Below are 11,655 nucleotides of genomic sequence, written 5' to 3'. Positions count from 1 at the left end.
AAAATATAGTATGCTTGACCTTTGAACATGATGGATTATTGACAGTATTCAAAAACACAGATCCAGAACGTCTTGAAAGCCACTAGTGCCTTTGCATAAATATTTTCATCGATGGAAAATTGATAAGATCACTCCACGTCGCAGTCCCTTTCTTCTAAAATTGTAGACTACATATCCTAGCTACCTCCCTCCGTTTAACAGCCCTCCAACTCTGTATTGCTCTGTGCATCCTAGCCAAGGATGAGCCAAGGATGAGCCAAGGATGATGTCAATGGAGAGGCGCACCCTCGTTCCGAATCCAGAGAGAGAGAGAGAGAGAGCGCACGCAGTGTAAGCGCACAGCTGCGTGTGGTGAAGTTTAGTATATCTCGACTACTTCGCTAGATTTAAAAAATGTATTGGTGTGGGGGAATAAACCTGTCTCACTGCGCACGCACCGCACCAACATTGACCAATGACTGAAGCTTGCGCGTCTACTGATGACCATTACTTGAAATGGTTTTGCACAATGCGGTGTTGTATTTAACGTTATCATTTTTGTTGTTTTTAGTCCGCCTGCGCTCTTGGATCTTTTTTGGAGATGTCTGAGTTTAACCACTCAAATGTATCAGGCGGAAACTCTCCGGACCCGGACTACAAGTGGACGTATGAATATTACGACGATGATGAGCCTGTTTCGTTCGAGGGACTCAAAGCGCACCGATGTAAGTACAGGATCTCAGTTTACAGTTCTGTGCTGCCCCTCAACCCCTTTCACCCATCTTCTCTGCGTTACGCATCTATTACTTTATTGTAGAAGTGAACTGTGATTAAATCATGTGTGCATGTATTTATGCGTGAGAATTACCATGGCTCATTGCATCACATTCATATTTTAGAAGTTAGAGTTAAGTATAGCCGATATTCTTCATAATGACAAATAGGTAGAGGATACGTGTGTGGTTTATGAGAGCTATAGAGAGAGAGGAGGGGGGGGCAAAGAGTGTAAACCCTGCAGAGAAATATAAGCAACTCAATGCTGAGTGTTCCTTGTTTAGGCCTGCATGTGTGTCAGCCTTTTAACAGTAGACACACACAATCAATACGTTTCCTTTTCCTCTAGGATTACATGCACCAATCAATGTCACCTCAGTCTAGACACTTGGAGCATAATATATAATAATAATAATATATGCCATTTAGCAGACGCTTTTATCCAAAGCGACTTACAGTTATGTGTGCATACATTCTACGTATGGGTGGTCCCGGGGATCGAACCCACTCCATCTCATTGAAGGACCACAATAATACATTTTCATAGTTCTTTCTCCTCTCCATCTCATTGTGCTTAAAATACGGTTGTTTTTGTCATTCTATAGATATGACCTACTATACATTGGAACTAAAACATGTATTTGACCTGTCAATCAAGTCTTGTTGTGTTGCAGATTCCATCGTGATAGGCTTCTGGGTGGGCCTGGCTGTCTTTGTCATCTTCATGTTCTTTGTCCTGACACTTCTCACCAAGACAGGAGCTCCACATCCCGAGTGAGTCTCCTTATCAACCAGCCATCACATGTCAATCAAGTGAATTACTTAGCAATCCACCATGTTCCAGTGCCTCTTAACATGTGCACAATTATTAACCGCAGTAGGTAAATGGTAGACAGTGTGACTGGTTCATGTTCCAAGTTTCATGGTGCTTTTCAGGTCCATGCATAGCACCATGCTTATTAGTGGTGGTTCAGCAGCATGGACAGTTTCTTAGCATGCACAATTATTTATCACACCAGGCAAATAACATTGACAGTGTCGCTGTTCATATTCCAAGTTTTGTGGTACTTTCTTTCCAGCACCATGGACAGCACCAGGCGTGTTAGTGGCAGAGCCTTACACAGACTGGTTAGTTCTGCTTCAGCACCACAGAGAGCGCCTGTTTCCGAGTTTCTATTGGTTTTCTTCTCTGTAAATGAGACAATTCTCCCTCCCAGTCTCAGTGCAGTCTGATGTTTGATGACTTCTTAGTAAAGGATTCTAATTATCAGCAGCCGTCTTCCCTTGTATTCATGGCTGTAGCATATGTCTCATCTGCACACTGTGCTCTCTCTCTGTCAGCTGCCTCGTTTTTTCTGCTTCAATCTATCATAGATCTCCCTTGGTGGTCCCTCCATCTATTCCCCCTCCCTCAATGCACTGTTTCTCTTCCTCTGTTCCCTCTTTATCCTTTTCCTTTTCAGTCATAGACTGTTTCTCTACCATCCTCTGTACCCCTCTTTATCCTTTCGTTCTCCTTTTCAGTCATAGATCTCTCCCTTGGTGGTCCCTCCATCTATTCCCCCCTCCCTCAATGCACTGTTTCTCTACCATCCTCTGTACCTCTCTTTATCCTTTCGTTCTCCTTTTCAGTCATAGATCTCTCCCTTGGTGGTCCCTCCATCTATTCCCCCCTCCCTCAATGCACTGTTTCTCTACCATCCTCTGTAATGCACATAGATCTCTCCCTTGGTGGTCCCTCCATCTATTCCCCCCTCCCTCAATGCACTGTTTCTCTACCATCCTCTGTACCTCTCTTTATCCTTTCGTTCTCCTTTTCAGTCATAGATCTCTCCCTTGGTGGTCCCGCTCTTCTGCCTCCCTCTGTGCCCTGTCTCTCTCCCACTCCCCTCATCTCTCTCTCTCCAGCCCTGTGCAAACAAACTGCGGTAGACTGTATGCATTCCGGCGGAAGACCATTCATTTCAATGGTAGGCAAGCCACACCGCTGCAGCTCATCTGCCGAACGAGGCTGCGGTCGGTGTGTGCAGTGTGCTGCATACTTTGGATTCAACTTGTGCATTGAATTGCCGTGCGATATCAGGAACGGCAGCATATTAACCACATAAGACAGTGCAAGTCTGTAGCGTTCAACTATGTGTGTTTATGGGAAGCATCAAGACATTTTGTTGACAGATCAATACATTTACTTGAAAAAGATCAAAGTTTATGATGTTTATAATTTTATGCAATTATGTGGTAACGCTTCACTTAACACCCAGTGTCGTTACATTTTATTACACGGTCATAACCATGTCATAATGTCATAAGAGCTGACATAACTTCTCATGACCTGTCATAATATGGTCATAGCACTGTCATGATGCATGTATTTAAACCTGTTGTGACATATATTGTGTTTTTCTATGGCTGGTTATGACACCTACAGTTGAAGTCAGAAGTTTACATACATTACACCTTAGCCAAATACATTTAAACTCAGTTTTTCACAATTCCTGACATTTAATCCTAGTAAAAAGTCCCTGTTTTAGGTCAGTTAGGATCACCACTTTATTTTAAGAATGTGAAATGTCAGAATAATAGTAGAGAGAATTATTTATTTCAGCTTTTGTTTCTTTCATCACCTTCCCAGTGGGTCAGAAGTCTACATACACTCAATTAGTATTTGGTAGCATTGCCTTTAAATTGTTTAACTTGGGTCAAACCTTTCGGGTAGCCTTCCACAAGCTTCCCACAATAAGTTGGGTGAAATTTGGCCCATTCCTCCTGACAGAGCTGGTGGAACAGAGTCAGGTTTGAAGGCCTCCTTGCTCATACACGCTTTTTCAGTTCTGCCCACATATTTTCTATAGGCTTGAGGTCAGGGCTTTGTGATGGACACTCCAAAACCTTGACTTTGTTGTCCTTAAGCTACTTTGCCACAATTTTGGAAGTATGCTTGGGGTCATTGTCCATTTTGAAGACCCATTTGCGACCAAGCTTTAACTTCCTGTCTGATGTCTTGAGATTTTGCTTCAATATATCCACATACTTTTTCTTCCTCATGATGCCATCTATTTTGTGAAGTGCACCAGTCCTTCCTGCAGCAAAGCACCCCCACAACATGATGTTGCCACCCCCGTGCTTCACGGTTTGGATGGTGTTCTTCGGCTTGCAAGCCTTCCCCTTTTTTCTCCAAACATAACGATGGTCATTATGGCCAAACGGTTCTATTTTTTTCATCAGACCAGAGGGCATTTCTCCAAAAGGTATGATCTTTGTCACCGTGTGCATTTGCAAACTGTAGTCTGACTTTTTTTATGGCAGTTTTGGAGCAGTGGCTTCTTCCTTGCTGAGCGGCCTTTCAGGTTATGTCGATATAGGACTAATTTTACTGTGGATATAGATACTTTTGTACCTGTTTCCTCCAGCATCTTCACAAGGTCCTTTGCTGTTGTTCTGGGATGATTTGCACTTTTCGCAAGTACTTTCATCTCTAGGAGAAAGAACGCGTCTCCTTCCTGAGCGGTATGATGGCTGCGTGGTCCCAAATGGCATGTGTTTATTGTGTTTATACTTGCGTACTATTGTTTATACAGATGAACATGGTACCTTCAGGCGTTTAGAAATTGCTCCCAAGGATGAACCAGACTTGTGGAGGTCTACAATTTTCTTCTGAGGTCTTGGCTGATTTCTTTTGATTTTCCCATGAGGTCAAGCAAAGAGGCACTGAGGTTGAAGGTAGGTCTTGAAATACATCCACAGGTACACCTCCAATTGGCTCAAATGATGTCAATTAGACTATCAGAAGCTTCTAAAGCCATGACATGTTTTTCTGGAATTTTCCAAGCTGTTTTAAAGGCACAGTCAACTTAGTGTATGTAATCTTCTGACTCACTGGAATTGTGACACAGTGAATTATAAGTGAAATAATCTGTCTGTAAACAATTGTTGGAAAAATGACTTGTGTCATGCACAAGTAGATGTCCTAACCGACTTGCCAAAACTACAGTTTAACAAGAAATGTGTGGAGTGGTTGAAAAATGAGTTTTAATGACTCCAACCTAAGTGTAGGTAAACTTCCGACTTCAACTGTACATAAGAGTGTGAAAACCTACATTTAATCAAATTAGTTTTTTTCCCATGCCAAAAAGAATCATTTCATTTGAAAGTTTGTTTTTGTTGAAATTAATTCTTTACAGTCATATTTTTTTTCATCATTTTAAATAACTTGTAGAAAATAAATATCATGACAAAGTCAAGAAGCATTATGACTATAATCACATATGCCAGATAAGACTATCACGTACATGCCCTTATATCAGTCATCAGTCAAAAAGAGGGTGTCTGGTCCTCCTGAGATCTGCTCTTGACTTCATCCTCGTCATCAACAGAGCATTGGGCTAGTGCATGTCTGACATCAATGTGTGTGCAATTACAATGATACTTTAACAACGTTAATAAAGAAATATATATATATATACAGTACCAGTCAAAAGATTGGACACATTCAAGAGTTTCTCTTTAATTTATTTGTATTTTTTCTACATTGTAGAATAATATTGAAGATATCAAAACTATGAAACAACACACCGAATTATGTAGTAACCAAAAAAGTGTTGAACAAATCCACATATATTTTATATTTGAGATTCTTCAAAGTAGCCACTCTTTTCCTTGATGACAGCTTTGCAAACTCTTGGCATTCTCTCAACCAGCTCATGAGGTAGTCACCTGAAATGCAGTTCAATTAACAGGTGTGCCTTGTTAAATGTTCATTTGTGTAATTGCTTTCCTTCTTTCGAGCCAATCGGTTGTGTTGTGACAAGGCAGGGGTGGAAATCAGAAGATAGCCCTATTTGGTAAAATATTTAGTCCATATTATGGAAAGAACAGCTCAAATAAGCAAAGAGAAACGTCAATCCGGAATATTTCAAGAACTTTGAAAGTTTCTTCAAGTGCAGTCGCAAATACCATCAAGCGCTATGATGAAACTGGCTGTATAATGAGGACCACCACAGGAAAGGAAGACCCAGAGTTACCTGTGCTGCAGAGGATGAGTTCATTAGAGTTAACTGCACCTAAGATTGCAGCCCAAATGAATGTGTCACAGAGTTCAAGTAACAGACACATCTCAACATCAACTGTTCAGGGGAGACTGCGTGAATCAGGCCTTCATGGTCGAATTGCTACAAAGAAACCACTATTAAAGGACACCAATAATAAGAAGAGACTTGCTTGGGCCAAGAAACATGAGCAATGGACATTAGACCGAGGGAAATCTGTCCTTTGTTCTGATGAATCCAAATGTGAGATTTTTGGTCTTTGTGAGACGCAGAGTATGTAAATGGATGATCTTAGCTTGTGTGGTTCCCATCATGAAGCATGGAGGAGGAGGTGTGATGGTGTGGGGGTGCTTTACTGGTGACATAGTCAGTGATTTATTTATAATTCAAGGCACACTTAACCAGCATGCATACCACAGCATTCTGCAGCGATCCTCCATCCCATCTGGTTTGTACTTAGTGGGTCTATCATTTGTTTTTCAACAGGACAATGACCCAACACACCTTCAGGCTGTGTAATGTCTATTTGATGAAGAAGGAGAGTGTTGGAGTGCTGTATCAGATAACCTGGCCTCCACGATCACCTGACCTCAACCTAATTGAGATGGTTTAGGATGAGTTGGACCGCAGAGTGAAGGAAAAACAGCCAACAAGTGCTCAGCATTTGTTCGAACTCATTCAAGACTCTTGGGAAAGCATTACAGGTGAAGCTGGTTGAGAGAGTGCCAAGAGTGTGCAAAGCTGTCATCAAGGCAAAGTGTGGCTACTTTGAAGAATCTCAAATGTAAATATATTTTGATTTGTTTAACACATTTTTGGATACTACATGATTCTATATGTGTTATTTCAAAGTTTTGATATCTTCACTATTATTCTACAATGTAAAAAATAAAGAAAATCCCTTGACTGAGTACATCTGTCCAAACTTTTGACTGGTACTGTATATATAACATCCATGTCTCGTGGTCCTTCTGTAGCTCAGTTGGTAGAGCATGGCACTTGTAACGCCAGGGTAGTGGGTTCGATTCCCGGGACCACCCATACGTAGAATGTATGCACACATGACTGTAAGTCACTTTGGATAAAAGTGTCTGCTAAATGGCATATATTATTATTATTATTATATTATTATATAACATTGACACTGTTGACAAGTAGGATATGGTGTAATGGAATGTTTTGCTTTGTGCGGTAGGTTTTTGGGTTTTGACACTCTTATGTAGGTGTCATAAACAGCCATAAAATAACACAATTTACATCACAAAAGGTCTACATAAATATGTGTCATGACAGTGTTATGATCGTATTATAATAGGTTCTGACAAGTCATGTCAGCTGTTATTATATATTATGACATGGTTATGACCGTGTCTTAATGGCTATTGGTGTTTTTGTTTATAATACAGTTGTGGGATGTAGCTTGTTGTTACACACACCTGACATGTGGCTGGTAGATAATGAATAACACTTCCATGTTGTGTGATTCTGATTGTGGTGATGCCATGCATAGATTGTAAGAATTGCATCGAAATTATTGTACGGCAATGTGATGATGCAGTCTGTTTGCATGCGGTGTCTGAGTTCTCTTTCTCCTGGAGCTTCATCCCCTCTCTCTACCTCTCAACTCTCTCTAAACTGGCTCTTTCTTTAAGCTCAGTTTTCACCTGTGAACATTTTATGTTGCTCTCTGAACCACCCTTATCCCTGTGACTGTGTGTGTGGCAGCTGCCACGGTTCTCTCACTAGCTGTCAGAGAGCTGAGCCCCTGAGTCTGTGTGTATCTGTTCCTCTGGAGTGGATCTCTGCCAGGCTCAGCTGAGGCTCAGCTCTGGGATCCCTTACAGACAAACCTCACTGCCTTTCCGACAGACCTCGCTGCCTTCCAGACAGACCTCGCTGATGAAAACAAACCGCCTGCAGGGATCAGTGACTGATCAGCATGCTGCTCTACCTTGATACTTCCCAGGCTCTATCTTTTGCAGGACCACAGCACAGCAAGCAGGCTGGCAGTTAATGCATTTAATGGGACCAACTGGTTAAGGCTGGAAATCTGTCTGTGTGTGTGTGACTATAACAACAAATGAAAGACGAAATGATAACCATCAGTCTCCCTCTAAGTCTTGAATTTCCAATTGTAGCCCAGTGTGTGTGTGTGTGTGTGTGTGTGTGTGTGTGTGTGTGTGTGTGTGTGTGTGTGTGTGTGTGTGTGTGTGTGTGTGTGTGTGTGTGTGTGTGTGTGTGTGTGTGTGTGTGTGTGTGTGTGTGTGTGTGTGTGTGTGTGTGTGTGTGTGTGGGTGTGCTGAGAATACATCAGGCTTCTCTTTTTCTCTTCATCCCAATTCTGATTTTATTTTCACTAATTGGTAGTTTTATCATTTAGATCAGCTCTGAATAAGATCTGATGTGAAAAGATCTGATAGGATTGGTCAAAAGGCCAATAACTGGGGCAAAAAATAATAATTGGGGGGCCTCAAGGGGCCCTACCAGGGCCAAGCCTGTTAACCTCCCAGGTCTGCTGATCACAGCGCTCCACTGCTCTAGTCCAACGCCATGACATCCATTTACTCAGCTTTCTCTCTTCCTCCCTCTCTCACTTGCTGCCTGCTTTAATGCAGCTATATACTGAGCTGAGCTAAAGCCAAAAAACAAAGACACCTGCTAAGAGGAGAGAAATATGGTGTTGAGCCAATATACACGAGTGCCAATATACACAGACTTAGCGCACGGACAATCAACACACAGCTCCTTCTAAACATGCATTGATTATTCAATCCAAAGACTTGTTTGTTTGAGCATGAATGAAGAGTCATACTCCCAAAAGGGAATACATGATACCCTCTCTTACCTACCATACATGTCTCTTTCTTCCCTGTCCTTTCTTCGCTTTCCCTGTCCTCTTTTATCTAACATCCATGTCTCTTTCTTCCCTCTCCCTGTCCTCCCTTGAATAACATCCATGTCTCTTTCTTCCCTCTCCCTGTCCTCCCTTACATAACATCCATGTCTCTTTCTTCCCTCTCCCTGTCCTCCCTTGAATAACATCCATGTCTCTTTCTTCCCTCTCCCTGTCCTCCCTTACATAACATCCATGTCTCTTTCTTCCCTCTCCCTGTCCTCCCTTACATAACATCCATGTCTCTTTCTTCCCTCTCCCTGTCCTCCCTTGCATAACATCCATGTCTCTTTCTTCCCTCTCCCTGTCCTCCCTTACATAACATCCATGTCTCTTTCTTCCCTCTCCCTGTCCTCCCTTACATAACATCCATGTCTCTTTCTTCCCTCTCCCTGTCCTCCCTTACATAACATCCATGTCTCTTTCTTCCCTCTCCCTGTCCTCCCTTACATAACATCCATGTCTCTTTCTTCCCTCTCCCTGTCCTCCCTTACATAACATCCATGTCTCTTTCTTCCCTCTCCCTGTCCTCCCTTGAATAACATCCATGTCTCTTTCTTCCCTCTCCCTGTCCTCCCTTACATAACATCCATGTCTCTTTCTTCCCTCTCCCTGTCCTCCCTTACATAACATCCATGTCTCTTTCTTCCCTCTCCCTGTCATCCCTTACATAACATCCATGTCTCTTTCTTCCCTCTCCCTGTCCTCCCTTACATAACATCCATGTCTCTTTCTTCCCTCTCCCTGTCCTCCCTGATTCTGATTAAGGCAGTTGATGTTTTTCACTTTTAATTGTGAGGTAGTCACACCCATTTCTCTTCTAATACACTCCTGGTCCTCAACTGTCCCCCATCTAGAGGAGTTGAACCCTGTAAGAAGCGTGTTCGTCTGACCAGCTGTGTGGAGGACCTCCGCTCCCCTGCAGACCCTGACAACCGGCCCTGCCTCCATCGCCCCTTACTGGACTCCTCTCTCAGCCGCTCCCTCTTCCACTGCTACGTCAATGAGGAACAGGCCCAGGAGGGGTCCAGGCCTAGAGCTGGGGCACGAGTTTTGGGAGTACCCAGAGGAGGGCTTGTCCAGGGGCTGGGGCGAGGCAGATCAGGCAGCCCAGAGGAGGGGGGGATGGAAGTAGGTGTCACCCGTGCCCTGTTGGGGGGGAACCAGACTGACCACAGAGAGGCAATGTCTCTGTCCCACTTCAACATCCCTAACGTTGTGAACTCCGAGCACTGCTCCACCCTGGGGGCGGACGATCTGCTGCTGGGGGAGCCGCCAATCATCATGGAGGGGGAGTGTCATTGGCCCCACAGTTCACATCACATGATGGACTAAGGTCCTCTCTACTTCCTGGGGTGCCGCCAATCATCCCGGAGGGGTAGCGTCATTCCCATGGTGTCCTTCACACGATTGACTGGGGGAACCGTCAATCATCCTAGTGGGGGAGTGTCATCGGCCACTTAGTGCCCTTTAGAAGACGGACTGTCCTGCCCATCACACAATAGACTAGGGTCCTTCTTACTTCTCACACCCACTGCCGTTAGGACATTATAGAGAATTATGAAGGACATCACAGGACTCATCAGCCTTATATAGAGAGAGTTGTGTCAAGGTCCTAATCTAACATTCTGTGTTGTGCCAGTCATGTACAGTGCAAGCTCTCCTAATTAGGCTGTGGTTCCAGCTTCCCACACCACCTCCACTGTGAGGACATTCTGGATTATTATGGATCCTCCTACAGTAACTGTACCTCCTGACATTTTCATTCTGTTCAGATTAGGTTCAGGCTAAAATACTGTACAGTCCAAATATATAAACACTTAAATGTTAAATATACATATGTGATCTTTATGTCAACAAGGTTGCCTACGCAGAGCCAGAACTTGTGACTCCACATCTCAACGCTAAACTGGAAGTCCAGCTTCATCAAGTTGATTCAAATGTTTTTTATTTAACTAGGCAAGTCAGTTAAGAACAAATTCTAATTTACACCACGGCCAAATCCTCCCCTAACCCGGACAATGCTGGGCCAATTGTGCGCCACCCTATAGGACCCCCGATAACGGCCTGTTGTGATACATCCCAGAATCGAACATGGGTCTGTAGTGATGCTGCGCCACTCGGTCCCCCCGTATAGTGGTGGAGGCCTTCTAGGAATCAGTTAAGGGGATGGAGACAACAGAAGAGGTAAGGGGAATTTGATACAACAACCAAAATGTACCAGAAAGGCAAGACTCTTCTTATGGGTTTTCAATTCAACAGCAGTCAGAATGTTGTCCTTGTTCAGTACTAATTGTAGCACACCTGTTAATCACTATAAACACCTTACTTTTTATATATCATGTGTTGCTCCTGTCAATGCTTTACCTACATGTCATATCAAGGTCTTGTCTGCCAAGTCTATAGAAGGTTGTGACTAATAAAACTATTTCAACGCCAGCTGATTGTGTTCATTATATAACCATTTCAAAGTACCTTGGAACCACAAAATAGAGTCAAGTTCTAATTCTGAAGTTATCAAGTGATGAATTGTTTCACTATTATGACTTTTACAGGATTTTAAGACGTCCTCCAGCAATTTGTTTTTAATTTTCCCTTTTGAAAAGCAATATCCCAAGTATAAATACAGTAAAGTACAGACTAAAATACATTGAGCAAAATAGTGTTTTTTAGACAGGAGTATTGCATTCAAGTTGGTTTGATGTGATGTCATCAGCCTCCCCCTTGCTTGAGAAAAAATTGAGTAGCAATAGAGAACAAAAGAGGAAAGGCCAAACCCCCCATTTGTGCTATGTAATGACTTACCTGGAACACCTTTTGAGATGTGCCTTTTGTGATGTAAATGAGTTGAAAAGGAGACTCGAGTAGAACTTTAAAATCCCTGCTGTGTTTGATGAAGTTTCCTTTACAATCTAATTCTAAGGGTAGCCTAGTGGTTAGAGTGTTGGACTAGTAACCGCAAGG

General features: G+C 42.9%; 1 protein-coding gene across 1 annotated transcript; it reads left to right on the top strand.

Moving 5' to 3' along the window:
* Window positions 1-342: 342 nt before the first annotated feature.
* Window positions 343-11,179, top strand: LOC123998030 (melanocortin-2 receptor accessory protein 2A-like). Its single transcript, XM_046302850.1, has 3 exons — window positions 343-704; window positions 1,428-1,527; window positions 9,549-11,179. The coding sequence occupies exons 1-3, from the start codon at window positions 581-583 to the stop codon at window positions 10,024-10,026; spliced, it is 702 nt and encodes a 233-aa protein (XP_046158806.1). The 5' UTR covers window positions 343-580; the 3' UTR covers window positions 10,027-11,179.
* The last annotated feature ends 476 nt before the right edge of the window (window positions 11,180-11,655 follow it).

The sequence above is a fragment of the Oncorhynchus gorbuscha genome, linkage group LG15 (genome assembly GCF_021184085.1).
Source record: "Oncorhynchus gorbuscha isolate QuinsamMale2020 ecotype Even-year linkage group LG15, OgorEven_v1.0, whole genome shotgun sequence".
In the NCBI taxonomy this organism is placed as follows: Eukaryota; Metazoa; Chordata; class Actinopteri; order Salmoniformes; family Salmonidae; genus Oncorhynchus; species Oncorhynchus gorbuscha.
Note: the sequence above shows the minus strand (reverse complement) of the source record. Positions and strands in the feature narration are given on the sequence as shown.